The 24,733-nt window shown below is 56.8% G+C and overlaps 2 protein-coding genes and 1 non-coding gene across 3 annotated transcripts; 1 reads left to right on the forward strand and 2 right to left on the reverse strand.

Annotated features, from left to right (window-relative positions):
* Positions 1 to 1,451: 1,451 nt before the first annotated feature.
* NCLIV_002450 (hypothetical protein) lies at positions 1,452 to 17,956 on the forward strand (the record flags this gene model as incomplete). The annotated part of the gene is made up of 11 exons (XM_003879743.1): positions 1,452 to 3,182; positions 3,804 to 4,296; positions 5,429 to 5,523; positions 6,536 to 6,622; positions 6,913 to 12,202; positions 12,326 to 14,877; positions 15,281 to 15,862; positions 16,026 to 16,292; positions 16,835 to 16,950; positions 17,532 to 17,603; positions 17,929 to 17,956. 11 exons carry the CDS (start codon positions 1,452 to 1,454, stop codon positions 17,954 to 17,956), a joined length of 11,313 nt encoding a protein of 3,770 aa, XP_003879792.1.
* Positions 17,957 to 18,562: 606 nt separating this feature from the next.
* NCLIV_002460 (conserved hypothetical protein) lies at positions 18,563 to 19,579 on the reverse strand (the record flags this gene model as incomplete). The annotated part of the gene is made up of 2 exons (XM_003879744.1): positions 18,563 to 18,839; positions 19,155 to 19,579. The coding sequence occupies 2 exons, from the start codon at positions 19,577 to 19,579 to the stop codon at positions 18,563 to 18,565; spliced, it is 702 nt and encodes a 233-aa protein (XP_003879793.1).
* Positions 19,580 to 23,049: 3,470 nt separating this feature from the next.
* Positions 23,050 to 23,131, reverse strand: NCLIV_t020001. Its single transcript has one exon. It is a non-coding gene; the product is annotated as a tRNA-Ser (tRNA).
* Positions 23,132 to 24,733: the final 1,602 nt, after the last annotated feature.

The raw sequence follows: 24,733 nt of genomic DNA on the forward strand, positions 1-24,733 counted from the left end.
GGGAGACATGACGTGTCCTTCGACGCGCCGCGTGTGACAAACTACCGCACCGGTGTCTACACACGCACACACCGCCAGTCTCGTGGCTGGCTATTGCGTCCACGGTGGGTGACTTTTCCCGAACGCTTACAGCTGTGCGCTTTTTTCTTTCATCGAAGGATTCGGGATCTTCCTAGAAGTCTTTTACGCGTATCGAGCTTTTGCCTTGGCGTACCCTTTCACCCGGGACCTTCAGAAAGAAAACGGACGTGTGTACATAGCTCAAAGGTACACAGTTGTAAAGAATACTCCAGCGTGCACACGAGGGGCAGATTTAAGCGGTGCGGCGTTGCTGGCCATTCAACGTTTTCCCATAGAATCGATTTGTGACAAGTAGTGTCTTTCCTTCGTACACAGCTACATAGTTAGTGGAGTTCGGTGTATGGGCTCGTCGTTTCAAATTCTGTGTATATCTTCTCCCCAGGGCCCTTTTCTTCTTGCAGCCGGCCTTGTTAACATGATTTTGCCTACCCGGTGTTACGGACGTGTCACCGTTTACTGTTCACTTCCAGCAAGCCTCTTTTGTCGCTGGAGTTTCTATGAGTTGCTGGGGCGCCTTCTCACGGGATCTCGGGCATTTTCATGTTAGCCACCTCCTTAGCTTCTGTTCGAGTTTGTTCGCTTGTTCCTCAAGCGCCCTTCGCTAGGAAGTTCACCGCACACCGCAGACTTTTGGTCGACGGAATTTTCCGGGAAGTCGAGCAAGGGCTCGACGATTCGTTTTTGACAGGGTCTTTCCCCGGTGTGTCAGAGTGCGGGGACGTGCGGTGTTCTACCCTTTCGCACCGCCCCAGCGTCAGACATGGACATGCGTCCGACTCGAGCACTCGCGTTTTCCTTGTCAACATCTGGCATGTCAGATCCCTTACCTCAGGCGCTTCACTCGACGCCTTATTTCCATCCCGACAGCACGAACACAAGTCGTTCAGAAAAACTGTTTTTAGCTGGTGTGGTGTCTCAAGCTAGGACGGGATTGGAAGTCACTCGAGAAGACGACCACCTTCCCCGGGTTCAAACCCGTCGCACCCAACCGCTGGTGCTTGGCTTCTTCCTTGTGGCGAATGGGGCTTCGCGATGTAAGCTGTGTCCTCCACCCCGAAGGGTCTGGGGAGGCTTCTCGAGTCCTTTCCGGTTCGTCTGGTCCCGAGGCCGACGCGGGCGAGTCTGTGTCCGCCAGAACGGTTCATTGCCCTTCTGACCAAAATGCGGCTTCCGAAGGGCTGGAAGACATTCTTCAAGTCCTCGCCTCCGTGTCCTCGTCCAGTTTCGCCTGTATTTCTTCCAAAGAGTCCATAGAGGAGGTTTCCTCCTTCGGTCATCGTCTCCAAGCGGCAACGGAACGGCAAGGGAGTCCGGCAGTGTCGCGCCGGAGTGCTTTTCTTCATGGACTTCCCCCGGCTGATGCTGCAAGGATGTCCGTTCTACCAAGCGAACAGTTGACTTTGGAGTCGACGAGTGAAGGTGTCGACAGCGAGCAAGCCCAATGCGCGCGCGGCACAAGGCGCATCTGCACGCCGCCGGAAGCGCCGAACAACTTCGGTATGGGGAGGATCTGCAGTGACATCCTCTGTCGATGTGAAGAACCGCTTGCTTTGCACGCTCTTTGCCCTTCTTCTCGGCTCCCGGCGTTCTTGAACTCCCCCCCTGACCTCCATCTGCGGCTGCTGACTCTAAACATCTCTGGACAGCTTCGTCAAGATGTCCAGTTCCCCAAACGCCTGTTTCTTCCGTCGCTTCAACGACTCTGGCTCGACAGGAATGGGTTGACCGACCGGGACTTGCAACCCCTGAGCCGCCTGAGAGAACTCCGTTTTCTATCTCTGCGTGGCAACCGACTGCGCCTGCCAGGCCACGAAAGCATCTCGACGGAACCGGAAAGTTCCCGAATTCGGGTTCCAGCTGCGTCGACGCCTTGTTCTCTCTTGCGCAAGACCCCCGTCTATGGCATTTGCAACTTAGTCCTTTCCCTGGAGAAGCTACAGCAGCTGGATGTGAGTGAAAACCTCCTCGTAAGTTTGTTTAGTCGCCTCGCGTCGCCCTCCCTGCAAGTTGTGCTGGCCTGCAGCAACCGATTGACTGATTGCTCGTTTCTTGCTTCTGTCTCAAAGGCGCAAAGCTGTGGAGACCACGCAGCCTCTTGTCAGTGGCTGCCGCGGGGCCCTGCCCTTCCGCTGCTTGAGTTCGTCGATCTAAGGGGAAACGCTGATGTCACATGTGTCGCGGGCCTCGATCGCGTTCCTCAGTTGAAGACATTTCTGGTTGACGGCGATTTCCGGCGTGCCACCTTAAGACCGAGAACTACACACGAAGGCGATGGCGGCGTCCTCTCTGAAACGGTGGAGGGCGAGGGAAAGGCACGGCAGAAGCGAGCAGAAGATGCCCGGGCTGCGTGCGAGCGCACACAAGGCGAGACGCACGCCGAAGGGGAACGTCGTGAGCATGAAGAGGCGGAGAAATCGGAGGAAGGTTCCGGGGGAGATCTCGAGGAAGACTGGAGCGCTCCGGCACCTCACACACGGTCCAGAGCCGAGGGACAGAAAACCCACGAGGTGATTGCTTCGGGTTTGGACTTCTGGAAGGGCCTCGGCACGTTTTACCATTCAAATCTGCAGGTTTTAACACTTACCCACCTTCGAAAGAGAGAGGCTGAGTCAGCTGCCTCTCATCCTACTGCGTCGGCGTCGATTCCTTCCACTGTTCACCAGCTACACTGGTGCCTCCCCTCCCTTCTCCGTCTAGATCTAAGCGACAACGACCTTCAGCGGTTCCCTTCATTCGCACTTCGTCCGTCCTCTTCTCCATCCTCCGGGGCGGCATGCCCTGGGGGTCTCTCCGGATATTTTCCTTCGCCGTCCCTTCACTCTTCGTCAGCCTCTCCGTTTTCCTCTCTCCTGTCTCTCTCTCTCGCTGGCAATCTGTTTGGCGGACCAGGAAACGCGGGAAAGGCATCCGTTCGTGTGGCCTTAGCAGCACTGGCGGCTCTCGAGCTCCCTTCTCTTCAGCACTTGGATCTCTCCCGCTGTTCCCTTGGCGCGCTGCCCGCTTCGCTCTTCAACGGGAAACAAAAGTTGCGTGTTCTGCTTCTCAACGAAAACAACCTCGAGCACACTGACGACTTCCTTCAGGCCTTGTGGGGACAGAAGGTACGCCAGTCACGTCAAGGCCGCCACCGTGGCACGCAGCAGACAAGCATACGCGCTTGGCAATGCAGCGCGCCTTAGAGAAAGGAAGAGGCTTGTGAGAGGGCGGGCAAGCAGTCTCCTGTAACGGCCCAGGCATGCATCCGTGTCAGAAGAATATAACCGGGGTGACATAGACTGCTTGTGCGCCTTCTTGCGCCCCCCGAGAAGCAAAGACAATGCATGCGCCGGTGCTCATGCTCTTTGGAAATCATGCTCTTGCCACGCGTCTGTCGAAAGAGCCGCCTTTTCGTGTCAAGAGCCGAACTATTGGAGGTTGGCACGCCGTGTCTTCTCCACACCACAATGTATGTCCTTCGTCGCGCTCTCAGCGGACCTGTCACCTCGCTGCTCTTTCTGCGTCTGCTTCTTCGCAGCTTCCGAGTCTCCAGCATCTGTCGCTTCGCAACAATCCTCTCACACGATTCCTGTACTTGCCCCGGACAAGCAGAAGTCAAGGGAATGTTTCTGACTCGATCCAGCGATGCCCCTGCTCTTCTCCGGGCACTTCAGCTGTCGATTTCCATCCTCCCGCAGACCAGCCGTGGCTAGCCACAGTGGACGAGGCTTCCTTCGAGGCGACAGTCCTCGCGGAGTCTCAAAGAGAGATGCCCACCTCGGACGAGGAATGCCGCGGCTATGTGCGAGGCAGACCGAGGCGCAGGGCTCCGGCAGCGCGCCGCAGCTGCAGCTTCACGGAAGGCCTTGACAGGCTCGGACGGAGACATAGAGAGGGCGAATCGCCGTTCCGGAGAATGCCTGTGCGCAGAAGACGCGACTGCTTTGGAGATCACACTGCTAGAGGAAACGGAGGCGGAGAAAGGGAAAGCAGCCGAGCCTCAGGAAAGCGAAAACTCGTACACGATGGCAGCCTTGGCAAACCCGCAGAAGAACGGTCCCTCCGGAGACAAGGAAGGGGCGCCAGCAATGCGATGGAACTCGCAGGCGTTTCGCGGGTGGCTGTTGAGCAGTCGGCAAGAGCCGGAAGAAGAGGAAGCGCCAAGAGCCGAAGTGGAAGCAGAGGCAGAAAAGTCGGGCAAAGCGCTGCTGACCTGCGGCTCCGCCGTCTGGTGTATCGGTGAGTCATGTTGGTATCACCCTTCTATCTTTCCTGTGGGATTTCCTCCAAAGAGAAACGACGCGGTTTGACGGCATTAGGTCAGAACTGGTCAACCAAGTGGAACCTCGGTTCCCTTTTCGGTGTCCAAACACGTAATAGCTCTCCTCTGTCGCGAGGGCGCCAGGAAAGTTTCTGGCCGAGTCTCGGGGCGTTTTCTCTCCTGCACACTTCGTGGAGGGAGCACTGATTGCTTCCGATTCGTGCGTGTCTCTCTCCAGGTATCACGTGCGAGTCGCCGTACCCTCCCTAGTCTCCCTCGACGGCATTCTTTTTGCACGGCGGGAAGGGGGCCCGACGATTCCCGATTTCGTGGCCTTCCTCGAACCTCGCATTCCTCCTGTCCTTCCCTTCGACATCGCCGCATCGCCCAGGCGTGGCAGTTCAGAGCCTCAACCGGCGGATTCGATTTCCGCGCCTGCGGAGAGTTCCCAGCGTCCTCGTTCTGCCTCACCGGCCGCTGGATCGCGTACAGCGCAAACTCCTGCATCTTGTCATTCTTCTTCCGCCCCAGCTCCTGGCGCCCCTCACCTTGGCTCAGAGTCATCAGTCGGCTCGCCTCCTCTTTGTCAGTCTCTGCGTCCGTCAGTCCGAATGTCTCCCTCCTTACAGCCAGCTGCCCGTGGCAACGAGATCTCTCTGGCCTCTTCTCGATTCTGTTCCTCAGATTCCGCGCGGCCTTCTTCACATCCGCTTTCTTCCTCTTCAGCTTCTGGCCCTCGTGTGGCGCCTTCTCTTACCGTGGGCGATGCACCCTCTTCGCAGGAGTCTCTCCAGTCACAACGTTTCTCTTCAAGGGAAAGCGATAGGCATTCGCCGAGTTGCCTCCCTGCTCTCGTCGCCACTTCGTCTCCAGGATCACCCTCGGAGTCGAGTGCACCTCAGCCACACGCTTCCGCTTGTTCTCATTTACGAACGTCGTCGCCTGCTGAATCGCTTTTGGCCTCTGCGCCCTGTCCAGCTTCTGCGTTTGTCTCTGCTGCTTGTTCAACGGCGGCGGAGTCGAATTTACGGCGTGTCCGGGCAGCGGCTGTGTTCCGGCCTCCACGAGCGGGGGTACCGCATGCAACCTCGACTCCGTCACATGCATCAGGCGTGAACGCTTCCGCAGCTCTATCAGGGCCTCAGGAGGACCCTGCGCTCTTTGTCTCTTCTGTCTCTCAAGCGACTGAAGAGGCCGGGCTTGAGGTAGGGGCCACGGACCTCCAAGGCTGTCCGGCCTGGCCTGTATTTGCTTCGAGTCAACTCTCGACAAGTCCTCTTGGAGGCTCCTACCAGTCCGTGGACGAGGGGTATTTGAAGCTATTGTCCGTGACAGAGTCCTTCGTCGCACCGCCTGATATCTCGTCTCTCTCAGCTTCTGCACAGTCCCTCAACTCTCTGTTTATCTCGCAGTCCAATCCGCCATTTGTCTCCCAATATTGTGAAAGTGAACGATTGAGGCGAGACCGAGAAGAGTCGCACAGTCCTCTTTCTCGACTCTCTTCGCCATGCGGGGGGCACATACCGGGGCGGTCTCTGTCCCCGAGTGCGTCGTCGCAGTTTCTTTTCGCTGCAGTTCAATTTGAACAAGATTCTGCCCTCTCACTTTCGTCCAGTGCCTCTTCCTCTCATCGTTCGTTCTTATCGAACTCTTCTTCTCCGCTTCGGAACTCCCGCTGTCCCTCATCTCCGTTTGCACCGGGCAGCTCGGCGCCGGTTGGCCTCGCCTCTCCCTGCCGTAGGCGCAAAGAGTCTGAAGGTGACAACAGGTATCCCGGCAGCGTCTCAAGTCTTCGCGTTCACCGGGATCCTATTGACTACTTTCAGACGTCCTCTGGTGACTTCACGCCCTCTCTTTACGCTGGCGGCACCCCCGAGAGAAACCAAGAAGAACCTCTGTCGCCAGCAATGCTGCCGACTCCCTTCCGTTCCTGTTCTTCAACCGGGAACGGACCAAACGGACCTGCCAGTCCTGGTACCCCTGAGGCGGACGAACTGCCGACACCGGGACCCCGTCGGTTCCACGCTGCTCTGCCTCCACAAGACTCTGCTCGTTTGGATTCTTCCGCCGAGGAGGATCGAGGCCAATCGTGTCTTCATCCTAACTCCGGTTCTCCCTCTTTTGCGAGCTTGCTCTCGTGCTCACTTTCGTCTTCGTCACTGTCGGTGTCTGCTCGTCCGCCGGCGTCCCTGCCATGGCCTGCGCCTTCTTCGGCAGGCGGCCAAAAAAGTGAACAATCAGTCGGGCAACGCGGAGGAGACGGGAGAAGCCAAGGCCTGCATGCGGGGCGTCCCAGTTCGCCAGGTAAATTGGCCTTGCCGCGTGCTTCACAGCGGCTTTCTCTTCTCGCCGCCTCACCCTGTAGGTCCCGGTCCAGATCGGCATCCACCCCGCCCCACATTTTTGCCTGGAATACGTGCCAGACTTCTTTTACTTGCCCGTATATTCGCCGCCGTGTGTCGCCATCCAGTGCGCCACCAAGCCCACATTTCCGGTTGCTCCACATTACAGAGATACACTGTAACTCGTCCGACGGCCTCACCGCGGACCTGTCTGTTTCGCGTGTCTCCGGAGCCGCAATCTCTGGCGATCAGCCCACAGCGCGTGGCGGTTGCGGGATGAAGTGCAGCAGCGAAACGGAAGGGACGGAGGCGTCGAAAGGAGAGCGTCAAGGTCAACAAAAGAGGGAGGCCGCACGACCAGGTGGAGACGAAATAACGGGAGGTATCTCTTTCCAAGCAAAAGAAGGGAATGGAGACGAATCTGCACGAGACAACAACGCCTTCGTGGGACCGTTGATGGACCCTGTGGATGGCCACATGGCTCCTGGCGAGGCGTTTCGGGCCTTGGAAGTGAAATCCTGCTCTCTGCAGGACGATGCAGTCAAGTGCCGGAAAGAACCGGACAGCGACGAAGGCGAAGCGAGTCTAGGAGAGGCGCCAACGTGGACGGCAGGAAGGACGCAGCGGCGCATGCAAGGGAGCGAAGACCGGGAAGAAGGCGCAGCAGCGCCGCACGCCCCTGCGGAAGAAGGCGACTTCTACTCGCCCCGAGCGACGGCGCGAGTAAACGGAGAGTCGGTGGAATCGCGCGCTTCAGGAGTTACTGACGCTCCTCCAGAGAGTGCCGCAGGTCTCGGGATCTTGCCGCTTTCTGAGACCCTCTGGCTCAGCGTCTGTGAAGCCCCGGAGTCGGCTCTGCAGACACCTCAAAGGTGGCTTCATTTCTCATGTCACCAAGCTGGGAGCAGCGATTACGGCGCGGCGACCGAGCTCACCGATGATGGGCCTGAGGAGGAGATGGAGCATCTAGAGACTGGGGAGAAGGAGGACCGAAAACACCACCGCCAAGGGAAGGAGAAGCAGTCGCCTACGGAGAAGGGAACAGGCAACTCAGAGCCGCATGCTGGCGAATGGCCACCGGTGTCGGTCTCCCAGAACAAGTCAGATCACACCGCAAAGCTGTCGGCGTTTTGCGCAACGCCTCCTCGCGACGATTGGCTTGGTGTGACGGCCCGCCAGGCTTCCTTGTTGGCGACGGACCCAACTGCTTCGGAACTAGGGGACCCTGCAGAAGGCGAAGATAGCGCGAACAGAGCTGGTGAGTCAGTGAAAGACGGCGGCATGGACAGAGAGAAAGATGGCGGCAGCTTAGCGACACGCGACACGCGACGTCCAGAACTGTCTTTCGAGTCAGGCACCCTGACGGCGCACGAAACTGCCTCTGTTTGCACGCGCTCGTCCTTGTCTCCCTGTGCCTCCTTGGTGGGTAAACTGCGACGGGATCCCGAATCAAGCGAGACGCTTGTGTCTCCGCACGAGCAGAACGAGTCGAGCGGAAATCGCCTAGGTTACGAAGAGGGACCGTGCACGCGAGAGAGCGTGGAAGGGGCGACAGCACATGCGAGCGGAATCACTCAGCATGCGGCCGTTCGCCGGTGCTTGTGGGCTGACGCGAGGGCAGACGACTCAGATGGACGAGGAGAGGGGCGACCTCGGTTGTGCCTCCAGACAGACGCCGCAGCCGGCGAAGAGCGTCCGACGTGCTCTTCGCTGACTGTTCCTCCCAGATGTGTCCCCAGTCCGTCGCTCTCTTCAGTCGCACAGGGTCACCCTCGCGCGGTTGTCGCACACGCCGCAGACAACGTACCCGAGGGTCGCACCGCCAACGCCGGTGCGGTGGGGGAGTGGGACGAAGCAGCTGTGCGTGCTCGCCACAACGGCCTTTTGAAGGGCTTGGAAAAGACGTCCGTTCCCACGCACTGGGAAGGACAGCCGCATGAGGGTGGATCGGAGACGTGGCCTACGCTTCTGTCGATGTCGGACCGGTATCACCCAGATGTCACAGGAAGTCCCCGTCGAGGACCGAAGACCACTGGAGGAGAGGAAGCAGGTGAGGCGTCACGCGTTGACGAAGGAAGGCGTCTCGAAGACGGCCAACACGTGACAGTTTCAGCGGCCTCGCCGGCAGCGCGTCTTGAGGCTGCGGGACCTGTGCATTTCTCCACGTCGACGTGTGGAACGGACGGTCTCGGGAAGATGGTCCTTCCGACAACGGCATGGAGTGTCGAAGGGGAGAAGAGCGACACGCCGCTGTTGCTCGGGCTCCGGATGGAGACAGACAGAAAGGAGGCGGAATGGCGTGACCTGACACAGGAACGCGAGAGCGGAGAAAGCCACACAGATGACGAGGAGAAAGGGGACGTCGACAGGAACGAGCAGAACGAGTCGGAGGGGCTGGCAACCGAAGGCAGCAGGCCGCCCGCCGAACAGAGACAAGTGAAGCGAGAGGGAAGGAGAGTGACCAAGAGGGACAGTAAGCCCAATAAGGTCGGGGCAGGTTTTTCCTCTGTTCCGCGGCCTGACAGTGAGGCCGGGGAACAACGAGACGCGCGGGTGCCAGAAGAGGGCTCAGAATCGCTCGCTGCATTGGATGGCGGTGTAAATCATTTCTTCGGGCCGCGCAGCATCGAAGAAGCGAAACCAGAGCCCGTTCAAGTCGTGGCGGTTGCAGGGGCGAAAGACATGTGTGCTGTTGCGTCAGTCAGGTGCGTACCCTCGGCGGGGCACCAACTACAGCCGGAATTCGGCAGGAGGCACGCACGTGATGACGCTGTTGGCCTCAGCTGTTCACTTTTAGGTTGCAAATCTCCGACGCCGCCTCACAGTGTCTCGTTGTACGGGTCCAGCAGCTCTTCATCGTGCTTTGCCTTGGCGTCGTCCCTAACGCTTGACCAGTCCGTCTGCACTGGCCAAGACTCTTCTGTCGAGGCGCACCGACCGTCTCTCCCGTCGCCGGAGTCTGCCGATGGGGCAGTCGCCACCGGCCTCCCTGCTATGGCCTCACCTTTTCCAGCTTTTCCCTCTCGCCGTGCCAGTGCGTTTCGTTCTGTCGCCTCTTTAGCCGTGCAGCTGTCTTCAGCGGAGCCAGGCGCACCTGCCTTCCGCGTGTCACTTGACGAGCGAGAACGCACATCTGAGAAGGGAGGCTGGGCACAGCGCAACGCAGGGGAGAACGCGTCCGTCTGCAGAGAAAGAACCACAGGTGGGATGTCGGCTGTAGAAATATCCTCGTGCACACAGCTCACGGCTGGCCGTGGAGCGCCGAGTTTCTCGACGGGGGCGGGCGCCGGCGTCGAACAGAAAAGAGGCGCGAGCGACGGAGCCGAGTGGACGATGGTTGTGGCGAGGGGCAGAGCGCACGAGGGAGGAGAGCGAGAAGGCAACCTTTCTTCTGGTGCGTTTTCGGCACTCAAAGACTCCTTGCGGCCACGCACCACTGATCCGTTCCAGAGGTCTGAAACGGCTTCGCATGCAACCGAGAGCCTAAAGCAAGGCGAAGAACATTTCGGTGCAGGTGGTTGTCGGCCGCCCGATCGTGGAACCCGAACCCGAGAGGAATCAGTTTCACTCGAGATTCTCGTCCCCGATTGGCATCCTTCAAGTGATCCGACACCCGCACTTGATCCACAGGATCACCTTTCTTCCGTGAGGCTTCAAGTCGCTGTGGCAGGGATGCCCGCTGAGGCTAATTCGGCGAGTTCCGTGTTTGGTTCATGCGTGAAGGACTCCAGAGGGACGCGGCACGCTGTGCCAGGTTCCCCTGTCTCTCCTTCCGAGTTGTCCTTCTCCGTATCGAGCTCGTCGTCTGACCCAAGTCCGCAGAGCCCCAGTTCCGTCCCCTTCACTGCAGGAGACGCAGAACCCGCAGCTTCTCGAGACGGAAGGAACTGTGGGGTGGAAATCCCGCGCTGTCCTGTTGAGCTGAGCGCTGCATGGGCCGAAACGGAGCCAGACGAAGGCGAAGCCTGTGGCCGCAGGTCGGGGTTGGGAACGGAGACAGGAGAGCCGTCGAAGTGTCCGGCGTCTGCGCCTGCTGGTGCGTCCCGTTTGGAGACACCCCCAGGCGCTTTTGGTTCAACACCGGTCTCACCGTTCCCTTCTCTTGCCTCTCCATCTTCGCACCAGTTGGTCGACGGCCGTCACAGCGACGATGATCAAACCGACCCGCGAGGGATGGCACGGAAGGGGGAGCAAGAGCGGTCGCGTTTGACCGGCGAGGAGAGAGCCTTTCTGGTCCCCGAGCCTGCGCCCTTTCTGCCCCGCCGAGCTCCTCGGAGGCGTCTCTGCCCCTCGCCTGACCTCAGTCTGTCTTCACACCCTTCCACTCCTGTGGGCGCTGGGCTCACGGGCATTCACCCCGAGGTCACGCCGAGAGAACAAAGAATGGTACCAGAGGGACAAGGCGCCCAAGGGGGCCGTGCGGCGGAGGGACAGAGTCCATTCAGACCGATGACGCGCGGTGCTTCTTCTCCCCGAGTGTCGAGGAGCGAAAACGCCCAGGAGCGAAAGAGCGACTCAGAGCGAGACCTGGCTCCGGAATCTTCATTTGACACCGTCCGCGAGAGAGGCGCTGGTCGAACCAGAACGGCTGACGAAGGAGGCAGCTCCAGAGTAAGCAGCGAACGCGTCGAGGGGACGAGAACCGCGGACTTGGCTGTACGGCGACGCGGCGCCGCTGGTGCACCAGTTACGCGGGAAGTGCGGGAAGCCGGTAACAAAGTGTGCAGCGAAGACGAGAGCCGGAGACAAAGACGCAGCGATGAAAAACAGAGAACTATGTTGCGACGGTGGCCGTCGAGCACAAAGGACGAGGGAGAGCAGGAAGCGCGAGGAAGTCCAGACGTGAGCCTGGAACCACGAAGGACTCCAGAGGGGCGCGTTCCGGAAAACAGAACTCCGGCGCCGAGATCGAGGACCCCGACAGTTAGCAGCTGCAATTGCGGAATTTCGGCGAGAAAACCGTGGTGCTCAGAGGGACTCTTGGGGTTAGCCGAAGCCCTGAAAAGCCGCGAGACCGCTTGCCACGCCCTCGCCTGCCTCGCAGCTTGCACTCGTCAGGCAGCTGTGGGAGCGGCAAGCGTCGGTGACGCAGGAAGGTGCGGTGGCATGTCCCTCAGCGAAAGGTTCACCGCCTCGAGCCAAATAGAGAATCACGGAGAAACCTGGATTCCCGTGGGGACGTGCCAAGCGCTGATTGACGCCGTCGCGAGGGAAATTCGCAAAGCCGCATCTGTCAGAAGGCAGCTTGGTGGAAGACGTTCACAAGGGGAGTCTTGCTCGCCTTCTCGGGCTTCTTCTGCCTCGACGTTCACCTCCTTTGACTCCGCGTCCGAAGCTTCGTCCTCGTCCGTTCGTGTCTGGCCTTCTTCGGATCGAACCAACTCCAGACTGAGGAGTTCAGACGATCGTGCCTGCGGCGGAGCGCGTGACGGCCGGCCGACGAAGGCAACCCCAGCAGGAGAGGACACTCTTCTGGTGCAGGCTGTGAAATCCTTCGAAGCCATTGCAGAGAACGAACTTCTCTCGGCGGCTCGACTTTCAGGTAAAGGGGGACACGCAGCACGACACACGGGTGCTCGTCTTGCGCGTTGATCGTGCAGTGCTCCGTGCATATGCTTTGCCCCGTGTACAGAAACCGGTTGCTGGTGTGTACTGCTTGCTTCAGGCTCAACGGGATCCCCAGTTGTTCATTGGGACACAGGCCTCAAGGTGATCTCGTTGTTCATTGCTCGGTGTACACGGGCCAGTCGTCAACGGACAGTCCACCGTGCAGGCGCTCTGGTCACGACCGATACCTCTGCTGGTGAGCTGCCTCAGCGACGAGCTCTCCCAGGGTCGCCACCTGCCTCTGGGAGGTCAGGGGGCGGCGTCACGGGTGGGGAGTCTCAGGCGAAATCTCGAGAGCCCCACGGGCGTCATTCTGTTAGTGCCCCAGAGCTCCGCGAGTCGACAGGAGCGAGCCTTGGAGCTCAAGGTCGACAAGAAGTGAATTTCACAGGTTCTCCGGCTCCTCCGCCGATGCCTCAACGGGTGCTCGTCGGCCATACGTCTCCCGGGACGCAGGTTCAGCGTTTCGCGGAAGGTCGTGGTTCTTTTCCTGTGGTTGCGGTGCCGACTGCTCAGTCGGCAGGCGAGGCCACGAGTATCCCGGGCGCCAGGCGAGATCCAAAAGAGGAGATGTCGCCTCTACGGCGCATTGCAGAAGCCGCCTCCCACGTTCGCCGAATGCTGGAAGACACGTCAGGATTCGGACGTAACACCTTCGCAGACACTTCAGAGACAGCCGGTTTCCGAAGGTACTCAGGCAGTCGCACGAGGGAAGATCCAAGGGATCGAGTGGCTGATGCGCCTCGAGACGCTCTTGGCCTCCAGGCGGCGGAGCCTGCCTTCCCCTCGGAGCAATACCCAGCACGTGGCGTCCAAGGCGGAGGCGAGGCAGCTTGGAACGCCCTTGAAGACATGCGGCAGCAACTCGAAGGCCCGCTAAACGCTCTTGATGCCAAGCTGATCGAGCGGGCTGAGAGACTTTACCCGGGAGAGACACTACACGAAGACACCACGAACAACTCTCAGCGAGGCACTTCTCTGCCAGCAGTTCGGTCTACCTGCCGGAGCAGAGACAGCCCAGTCGCGCCTTCGTCCACGACGTTTGACCCTCCTCTCGGGTTAGATGACCTCGTCTCCGACTCCTTCGAACGCTCCAGCTGCGAGTCAAGACGCCAAATTACCCCTGTGCCGGGGTCTGTGGACGCCCATCCTCCACGAGGCGTGTCGGGTCCTGTTGGCTCCAGAGGCCGGCAGGGCCCACTGGAGGTCAGCCGAGTTCGGTTGCCGTCGTCGCAGAGTTTTTCGGCACCGGCGGCGAATCTGGGAGGGGGGGCAGCAGTGAATTTGCATGTCAAGTTCTCTGCCTCAGAGATCGTTAGGGCGCGGCCTGGCGGATGTTTAGTGCTCGCCTATCCGGCGAACTGGAAATCGGGTGATCGCCGGACAGTTCCAGAGAAAACAGACAACCCGGCACATGCACCAGCTAGCCGGGGCAGGGGAGATGTAGGCCGATGGTTCGGAGCGTTGCTGGCTGAAAGGCGGGCAAAGCAAGAGAGGATGCGCGACGAGCGAAGGCATCGCGATGCCGAGAAGCAGAGGCACGGCGCAGATCCGAAGCGACAAGAGCTCATGAGGCTAGCCGCCAAGAGCACGGAGGCACTGGGGAGGGTTATGCCCTACCGGAGGCACGAACCGCTGCTGCAGACGTATCGAAAAGGGGCAGCGAACAGTGGGTCTTCTGTCTCCTGGTCCAAAAGTCAGGACGGCGTTTGCCGGCCAGCGCAGACGGGAGGAGTTCAACGAGAACGGTGCCTGACAAAGGTTGAAGATCGGAGGAGAGGAAACATCCTGAGGCCGGTGCACAATGCGCACGTGAAACCCCGGAGTGGACCTTCCCAGCGACGCGAGAAGGAAGCAAGAGAGGGAGACTCAGCCAGCAAGGGTGCTCACGGGAACCCAGGCACTGGCGCAGATGCAAGGCCCCGAGACACTCAGACTCGACACCAGGCGGTACTCCGGGACGAGCAAGTTCGTCAAGAGGTCCCGCTGAAGCACCCCGTTCCGGAGCAGCAGGGGAGCACTCTTGGGAACTGCGAGCCAGACCAAAGGCATGCGCCCGTTTCAAACCGAGGCGAAGAGTGCGAGGTATTTGGAGCAGCCCTGGAGCGAAGCAGCGACGCCAGCGAACGGGCGGGATTCATCTTGCTCCCCGAAAGCCTTGCCGATTCGACCGCGCAGAAGGCAAAATCTATCTCGAGGCGGGACGACGAACCTGGCGGTGGTGGTGTTCCTGTGAGAGCACGAGTCATTAGACAGGCCCTTCACGACCACGAAAGTGGAATGGATGAGTCGCCAGAGCTGGACAAAGAGGCAGAGTCGGAACGGACACTTGTGGCGCTCGTGCCTGATGGAGAAAGAACGTCGAAAGGATTAAACGGTCTGTCGTCGTCGAGTCGAAACGCCTCAGGTTCTGGGTTCTCTGCTGCAAATCAGTGTCGCCAGCAAACTGAAAACTGGGTGGCACTGACTGTCGGTGCAGTGCAGAACCGCGATGGAAACTGCCGGCTGGAGGGTGGAGAGGAAGGCCAGAGTCGGGAGGCGAGGCGGAAGGAGGCCAGTGCCGAAACGGTTGTCATCCCATTCGACTCAGAAGAGGCGCGCATTATCACTGTAAGCACGGGAAGCTGCAAGGCTGGGACGTCCCGCACGCCACACAACCGACGAGAGGACCACGCACCGCACCCCACAGATACGCAACCGCACAGGGTGCTGGCAAGCGCCTTCGAAGAGCCACATGTAACCTATTCGCTAGCTCCCTGACGGTAGCTTTTGGAGTACCTGCAAGAAAGAGATTAATCACATGTATCGGTATCTCCCTGTATGTATATACACCAGAACGGTGTTGTCGGCTGAGGTTCCCCAACGTCGAAACAAGATCCGCGAAAAAGCCTGCTTCCTGCTGTGACGCAAATGGGGATTCCGGCCTCGTAGACGTGTCGGTCCGCGTCCAGAGTGACCGAGATAACTGCTCTCTTGTGGCGACATCCTTATTTTGTCTTTTCTTTATTTTCAGGCTCTTATGGCAATGCGTGCGGACTCTCCGTTGCTAGGATCCGCTCAACGCTCTTGTTATGTTTACTGTCCACTTCGAATCCAGCGGACGCCTCATGCCGGACTGGTTTCCTCGTTCGCCTCCTTTCTGTGGCCCTCTCTTTTCCGTCCTGCGGCGCTCATTCCCGCATCGCCTCTGACGCCAGCGGGGGCCTCGGCGATCGTGGGAGGACCAGCCCAAGCGAAACCGCGTTCGCGAGAGGGAGCTCGGCATGCGTCTCCTGGCGTTAGCTTGGGCCTATTTCGGAAGGCCGGCCTGCCGCGTCCACGAGACATTCGGATTCTCTTCTTTTGTGCCCCGTCTGTGCGGGTGCTCCGAGAGGCCTTCCAGGCCCCTTGGGGCTTTGCGAACAATCCACCGGCGTTCTCGGCGACGGATGAGGAGACGCGCCCGAGCAGACGCCAGACGATTCCTGTCGGAACAGGAACGGCCGGAGGGCACGGTGCCGTCCCCCAGTCGGGCACTGGCGAAGGACGGGGACAGAGAACTGCGGACGTCGCTGGGCATCCCCAGTGGCTTCTGTTCGGCAGAACAGTGGAGGAGGTGAGTACGCCCAATATATCGACAGGGGTTGTCCATGCCGGGATGCGTTTGTTTTTGGATTTGCCTGTGGTCGACACTCATCTATCTGTGTCTACGAACACGCCTGTTCATTTGGTGGATGAATTCCGTCAAGTTGGAGACTGTGTGCCGCTTTGTGTGTCAGGCGGAGGACGCAGCAAGGCGGCTCATGAAACGGCGGCGTCAGCTCCTCAAGAACTATGTCCAGAAACTGGACGTTTTGTCCCTCCTGAGCACCGGGGAAGCGTCGCAGGCTTCAGAAGCGCTGGACTCCAAGCGAGTGCACCGACAGCAGAGATGGGCCGCGCTCCGAAGACAGACTGCGATGCTCGGCAACGGCCAAGTGGGCAAGCGGCGAGAACTGCTGGTGTGCGCTGTCGCATGCGGGAAATGCTTCCCAGTCTGCGCAGAGGTGAGGGGCTCCGAGCGTGTGGCTGGCGGCAGCGCGTAAGACTAGCAGGTGGGGCGGGAGCAAAACGCCTCACCGGTTGGATGCAGCTTGCGCCGTCAGAGTTTTGGAAACGGGCGAATGGTGTTGGAGAGCTCTTCTCTTCCAGAGTCGGGCCGGAGTGACACGTAAGGGGCGATAAAGGTCGCGGCTGGCCCCGCTATTCGCATTCGATTGAGGTGTCGTGCGCTTCCACCTTTCTGGTTTTGGTGGTCGACCTCGTTTTGATTCGGCATAACGTGAGTAGGAGCGTCATCTGCACGTGTTGCTTGTCTGTCGATGGTCATACGGGAAGACGGTATAGGCCTCCACTGCGTGTGAGCTCTTTCCTTCGCGGTCGAATTTTTGAATGGACCGAGAGCCACACATGTGAGGGTGCTTGCATGGGTGTATGCTGGGAGGTGCATGTGAATAGAATCGTCTGTCCCTGAATACCCAGACACATTCACGTGGAAGCGTGGTTTTTATCTCTTCCATCTGCTGGTCTTCTCTCTCTGTGCTTCTAGGAAATGACGCACAGGGCTTCGGTCGAGGAAAGCATGCTGCGCGCAGTGGACGATGCGATGCAAGAAGGCGCAGATTCTGTGTACTTCGAGGCCCTCGGAGTAATTGCTCTATTGAAGTAAGCAGACGGCCACGCTCTGATCGCCGGCTCAAAACTTGCCTGTTCCAAATTCGACGTGTCGGTGCTGAAGCTGAACGGCGGGACTTTAGAAGCTCCACAGTTCCCGAGAAAGCCTTGCGGTGCCAACCAAATGTGCCGCTGAGTGTATGAAAGTAGCGTCCACTGTCACGGTCTGTACACTTGCTTGTAGACTGCTGCGGGAGGAGAGTAAGCGGGCCTTAGCGGTGCGCTCTTTTCCTGACCACCTCGCATGGATGGCCACTGTGGCAAGGACAACACGTTTATAAGGAATGAGCTTGCTCGGTGCATCTCCATTTCGTGACTCTGAAGCGTTGAGCTCGTGTGCGCGACCACCGTAAACGTCAACTGCAGTGGACGTGCATGGCCATCTCTGAGGGACAACCTTTCGTCTGAAGATGGTGATACGAGGGTCACGCGATGAATTAGACAAGCGTAAGCCGTCGTCCAGTTCAATCGCGCGGGCTGAGAGCTGCCGTCTCCGTGTGTCTTAACGCCTGCGTGTGGCGGGTGCAAGTGCTGAGGTGAGCTACCCTTTTTTTCTTCTATCTTTTGTGCAGCCCAGCGCGAGCCGCTCCACTGTATCATGTGCAGTACGACGCGACGCTCTCTACGAACTACCAGGAAATGCAGTAAGACATGGGGTCATAAATGTGTGCAGATCACAGTCCCAATACCAAAAGCTCCCATCAGCTGAAACCGTTTTTTCGCCATTGTGGTTTGAGTTAGTGAGCTTTTTCTAGCAACCGGCCTACCAGATAACTTGTCAATTGAAAAGCGTCAAGATCGAGGGGAAGCTATTATTGGACTCGCGCTCCATCGGGAACCTGTATATCGATATTGTGTCTCAAGTGCCCGCTATTGTTGGTACGGGGTGCAATGGTCACGGGTGACGTGTCACAGGTGGTGTTAACTTGCGTACCAAGACTTAGTTGTGGAACACTGCCTCTTTTCCAGTGGAGGTGAGTTCGACGCCCCGTTTTGAATCGCTAGAGATTGTTTTTGCTCCAGTCTCTTTCTTGTGGTTTGTCAAGTCTTCGGCCCAAAACGTTTCAGCGGGAAGTGACCGTATGGATTCGCAAGACACCGGTCTCCCACCTGCTGAACGCGTGGGATGTCCTGCGGCTAGAGTTAACGAAACTTTTCCCAAGTGTGAGCTTAAGGAAGTAGAGCCCGCGACTACAATCCTTGGGCGTCTACGTATCTGGCTTCCCGTGATCCGAGTTGCTCCAGCATCGACGCGACTGCGGCAGCACAGGGTCCCTGTGAACGGGGTTCGTCTGTCGTAGTGATGATACTGCACCGGACGTTCAAACCCAACATATTTATTTTTGTCATGCTAGTTCATTCGAGGCAGAAAAATGGATGATATGTATGTCGTTAGCTACATTCTGGGATCTTCAAACATGTATAAGGAAGCCCATTACGAGTCAAGTGTCCTTCGACCTACCACTTTTAGTTCAACTGAAGGAAGACAACACTTGAAAATAGTCATCACAGACTCGATACGTTTGGAAAAGTACTTGGTAGCTCTCCTATTCATCGCGTTTGTGCTGCTCCGAGTGCACAGTTTTTTTTCGAGCCTTCGGCCTTAGGAGAGTCGCAGACACCGGGGTTGCAGATCAGCATAATGCCTGTCATGGTGCCTGATAACGTACTGTGATCTATCGCTGCAGTGCAGCAGCGACAGGCCGACGTGGAATGTATCTTGTCCGGGATATCCTAGATCATCGAGCCACGTACTACTGAAGTCATGCCGGTAGAAACTCCGGCCCCCTCCCACAGACTCGCTGAATTGATACGTCACCGGCGATGTGCATTGCTTGCCAAAGAATAGGTAGAAAGTAGCTTCCACGTTGCGCTTCATTCTGTAAGACAGAGACAGTGGCGATTCGTTAAAGAATTGAAAGGTGTGCTGGGGCGAAGAAAACCAAATCTGACGCAACATACTTTCCTACTCAACTGTTTTACGCGTGGGTCACTTCATCGTTCTGGTCGACCATCCGAAGCTCAACGCGTGTACACACAATCTCCTCCGGTTGCAATACCGAATCTGCTGGCCAGCGGCAAAGTGCGTTAAACAGGGGCGCTGCCCTATTGCTACAAACGCATCTTCATCCAAAACGCTGGCCCTACACAGCTTTATATCATTCCACGGCAAAGCGGGACTACGCTGGACTTACCGGACTAACAGAGCGGGACACGCTTTTCTGGGGGTAGCTAGTCTGGAGTCAGGCTTCCCCGCCAGCGCCTCGCGGTGGTCGTGTTTTGTTCCGAACGGGTAGAGGATAAACTGCAATCGGCAAGTTCTTCGGTTTTCGCTTTTCAACCAAGGACTCACGATCCGACGAGGCAACTTGCCTTCCCGAGCAAGTAACGCTAGATTCGGTACGACCCAGCAGATCATGTCTGTCTCATACAGGCCAGTGACAATTGTCGGCTGTCTGTCGATTAGTAGAGCGAGCGACGTGTGCAGGACCATGTTGTCGTGCAGCAGATGAGCGTTCAAGGCTGTCAGCTTCTGCAGCTCCTCATTTCTCTGAGCATTAGTATGGCATGGTTTCACAAAAAGGAGGACAGAGAGTATTTGACCCGTGTCCGCGGGCATTGTGGCGTCTTGCCACAAAAGGGGATGAGGGAATCCCGGCCAGTAGCACAGAGTACTTGCTTGGTCCGAACCAGAGAGCGGTAGCGCACAAAAAAGTACGGCGGCGCTTTTGAGAAGATAGACCTGAGACACGAGTTTTCCGCGTGATGTTGTGCCTCGTCTAGGCAAATAAGGCTGACTTCTGGTTGCCTTTCATATTTGGCTTCAGCGGAATGACGGAGGCTCGAAAGCCGCCCCTGCGACGGCTCTTCTCCCAGGTGAAATAAAAAGAAATGGTGCTGGTTGAACCGGACCAGGTCATCTTCGCTACACTTCCTCAAAGAACAAATCTGATTCAATTCACTCCAGCAGTTAGGCAGTCCTAGACAACCGGTCGCTACAATTGGAGTTTACAACACAGCTCCACATTAGTGCTATACATAAGACTTAAAATTCGGAGTAAGAGAGTGTTCTTGGCAGCTGTGGGACCATGTCACTCACATCCATTCGACTTGTTTCTTCCGCTTCCTTCAACTGCCTAACGAGAGCTTGCTCTCTGCACTTGAGGTAATTGTTTTCTTCTGACAGGTGGTGACACTTTTGGTAATAAGCAGACAACTCGCGCAGTCGGCGGCCCTGTTTCTCAATCACTGTTTGTCGGAGGTCGTTGAGAGCCGCAGCTCCACCCAGAAGCTCGTCAGATGGCTGCCAACATTGACGATTCTTCTTCTCTGAACTGGAAGAATCCACAGAACAAGACCCCAGAGCGAGTCGCCATGCACGCGAAGCAACAGACAAATCGCACACAATCCGATGGCTGCCGTGCTCACATGCGGTGTAAAAAGAACATCTAGTGTGCGAGTTGCCAGCGGCAGCCCAAATGTCTCTCACGCTAATTGACAGAAACAGAGATCCTTTGTTATGGCTCCGGCAACACCGACCGGGTCTTATAAACAAGAGGCTAAAGCCCTACGACGAAATGCTGGCTATTTGTTTCTATGGCAACGCTGTAAATTATTCTCCTAACTAGCCTGGCAGAGAGACGATGCTGTTATACGACCGCTACCTCCGAGTACAGTACCTACCGATCGCAGTCACTGTCTCTGCAGAGCAACAGTTGTGACGGAACAGATTCATGTCGTTCACATGTACTCCTGAAATTCGCCAACGCACTATACTTTCATAGGTGGAAGGCGTTCAGATGATCGGAGAACATCGGGTCAGACAAGAGCCGTTTGAGGGCAGATCCCGCGCTCGTGTGTTGGGGTGCCTGCTGTGAAGGGGACAAATTTTGCAAGGTGCACAGGGACTGTGGGACTCGACGAACTCATGCAGTGTTTCCAGAAAGGCCGAATACTGTGTGATATTAGAAATGGCGTCTTCGCTGTTACATGGATTTCGTCCGCTTTCGGAACTCCACCGGGGAGAGATTTCGCACCTGTTTGCCGTTGTGGGTGTGGCCGGGACGACACACCGAGTCCGCGACACTTGCTTGTGACGGAGACACTGGCCACAATGGTCCTTCGTAGGCTGCTTTTCTTCGTGCGTACTGAGTTGCGAATTCTTGTGAATATCAGCGTTTCTGGGTCTCTCTCGACGAGGAGAGCATGGAGGTGACTTCTGTTGCCGTGCGCCGCCATGGTCACAACGTTCGTCGCTGTGCCACGCACGGCGATGGCAACCCCGAGGCGAGCGACAGCATCCCCCTCTCCTGTTCAAACGCGGGGAAAGCGATTTCCCAGCACTTTCCTCTCTACGGTGCGGGGCTGACACACTCTGCGTACAACGAGGGCTAGCAGGAGAGCTAGCGGGCTGCCAGGTAGGCGTCTGCGACGATTCGGGTAAGTGTAGTGATAATAACTTCTCACCCTGCTGGGGCAGACTTCTCATTCGTAATATGGATCGCGAGTTTATTGTCCCAACAGTCCGCTTCCCTGGTGTTGCCATCTCGTCAGAAAAAGACGTAGAAGCCAGCGAAATGGGCAAGTGCCAAATCAAAGTGTCGAGCGGGGAAACAGGCGACCCAGCTGGTGTATATTGCAACCTTTTCCTCTTGTTAGGGAACTTCGCAGTCGGTCCGCGTGGATGGTCTCCAGATAGCCTTCAGTGTATGTATGCGTGGACCACCATGTCGAAATGACATAACTGGTGGATACCAGACGATCCGCTAAGAGCACAGTCAGCCCGATAGTTATTCCCTCATGCTGCGGCTGGACTGGAGGCCACTTCACTTTTGATTGTAGATGGCTGAGTACGGAGTAAACACTGAAGAGATGTCAAAAGAGTACTGAAACAAAAACGCCCTGTCATTAGGGGCAGTTTACAGATCCATAATAAATACGAAATCAGTCCTTCGGGATCAATTCCCTCCGATCCGCGAGACAGCCTAGTGTCTTTCACCGCCTCTGATGGACGGAGGCCCATCCGGAAGAATTCAAAGTGTGCTCGATTGTGGGGCCGCACATGCTTCCGGTCACCCCATCTTTTCCTGCGTCTCCATTCGCTGATAACTGTAGCTGTCACTGTCAACGTCACAGCAATTTCAATTTAACAGAGACAGCATTAGCTTGGTTATTCGCGTTGCGTTCTTGGTACTCACTTCCAATTTCCTCGCTTCAACGTTCGCACTCGCATGCGGGTGGGCGAAGCAATCATGAGAGACCCGATGATCTTTGAACGGAGTTAAAACAGCCAGCACGGCTGCACACCAGTTAAACGGCTGTTGTTACACTCGTGGAGTCTTAGAGGCTCGCTATAAGTGTGCGCAGCCACCTGGCTATCTGCTTCTCCCTGACTTCGGTGTACACCGCCATAGCTCACCGCCAGGTGCAGATTAGACTTGCCCACAACTCTTCGTCTGTGTGACGAAAGAGTTTTACTTGATGGTTTCAGTCCGGTGAGTTGCCAACAGTATCTGAAGGACCAGGACATGGAGGCTGAATTTTTACGGACTCCTAGCGTGTATGAAAAACGGACCACATATAACCTCCCCACAGGTTGGCACCGGCAATACGTTTTATCGTCATGGCATGAAAGTAGACAACTATGTGATCCGAGATGGAGCGGACAGCGTCAGAAAATCTCGCGAAATCAACGGGGTTTAACGTGTCGACATATCGCTTATCATAGGACGGGCTGTGCGGCGGCAGTGGTGCTGGAATATCCACGTATAATGAAGTCGTACGGTTGCCAGCTGTTGTTTCCCCAGTGTGCTCAAAAAACACCTGGAGACGTCTTGTTGACCGACCCAACCCAATCATGTTGCATGGGTGCACTGTAGTTGGCATTCGGGTCGGTTGCAAATTTATGTTCGGTGGTCCGCCCTGTGGTTTGTTTGCGGTGGTTTCCCGATGTCGGTACGATAGAGTCCGTCGCGTGGTACGGCACCCCCCTGCAAACCAGCAGGGTTAAAAATCTCCCTACTGCCAGGGTTTAATTATCAGTAAGCTGTGTTCTCTCACGAATATCAAGGGGAACCGCACATACAGCCTCGACGGCGGCAGGATTCGAACCTGCGCAGGCAGAGCCTAATGGATTTCGAGTCCATCTCCTTAACCACTCGGACACACCGCCATGATCCCTGTTGCCCGACGCAACAGGTGTCGACGTATCCCGACGCGAGTAAATCTCACCAAGTTCTCCTGTTGCGGTTTTTCTTTCCCAGGAGCTAGCTGACGACAAATCCGGTGCGCAACTTTGGGAAACTATATGAGATATCCGAGAAGTAGTGTCCGCAGTTCCTCCGTGTACTTCGGTCAACTGGAATTGCATCGTTACTGATTTAGCGAGTGACGTGTGACACAGCACGGGCTGCTCGTCCACTTTCTCCAACTACTATCGCATAATGCGAGTATATCTGTCCAGGCCACATATCTTGCAAGCTCTACTATAACCTCTACCTGGGTGGACACCGCTGCAGCAGCCAACAGAGATCCTCCATAAGTATTGGAAGCAGTGACGGTTCTTTTTACAGCAGAAAGCTGTATCCAGTTCAAAGCGAGCACACAGACATTTCTACAGGCTACACAGGTTAAGGCGGAAACGTAGCGCATAGCGTTAAGTATCACATCTACGCGAAAACACCCGTGAAACTGTTGCGCAAGTCATAGTCTCAACGAAAGACACACCACATTGAGCACACCGAAAATGTGCCGGTGGTCACGCCGCTTCTGCGTCGCTGTACATTGTACATCTTTGTCATAGTTTGTGGTGAATCTGACTTTCCACTATCGAGGCTGGAAAAGCAGTCTCTTTTGTGACTGCCCACAGAATTTGATGGCATTGCCCTTTTGGGCAACACGCTGTGGACTAGGCACCTCACACTGTCATGGCGTTTCTATTTCGTCTGTCGCCAGTCTGAAGACTGCTAAATGTCTGGGAAGGCGCCCCCGGAGCCCACTGGTTTTTGATGTGGTGGACCGAGCATCACCCCCTGTGGTAGAGTAGCAACACTTGCTCATCGTCGTCTAGCGAGTGCAAACTGTCAGAGATACGCGTTTCTAACGCCATTTGTAGTGAGCATCCGCTGTTTGTCTGATTTCCAAGAGCTGGTGTCACAAAGGTTAAGCTGGTGGGTTTGTGGTAGATCCTTACCAGAGGACAACGTGACTGGCTCCCGCATCTGCAGAAAGGCGGCAAAAAATTCCTATGTTACTTTATTGAAATCGGAGACAAGTCGGCATACAAGTGCACAAAATAAATATGCAACATTCACTACCGCATGACTCTAATGTCTCCCGCCACCACTACAGGCTCCATGTAGTGTACGTAGCATCAGCGCACCTCATTGACACCTCTTCAGACTTTTCTCCTTCTGTACAAGATTGCCAGAAAAAAACAGAATATGTTTCGAGAAACTCTAGACGCCTAAACCTGTGAGACCCCCCCTTGCAGGATTCACAGGATCTCCTGGTCTCAGAATTGTGTGTTAACGCAACAGAATTGCCCGCGCGTTGCAACAGGTAACCACACGACGCCGTTCACTGAGAGCCCCAAGAAGTCTTCTAGATACGCAGGTACACCAGAAGGTTGATGCCTCAATCTCTCTGAGTGTCCGACAGTCATGGCGTCGCGTGGAAGGTTGCCAATGCGCCTCCCGATACATGCACTTAACGGCATCCCCCCTCACCTAGCATAAAACTGTAGAACAAAGTGAATGAATTTTACTTTCTACGG

The sequence above is a fragment of the Neospora caninum genome, chromosome Ib, assembly GCF_000208865.1.
Source record: "Neospora caninum Liverpool complete genome, chromosome Ib".
NCBI classification, from domain to species: Eukaryota; Apicomplexa; class Conoidasida; order Eucoccidiorida; family Sarcocystidae; genus Neospora; species Neospora caninum.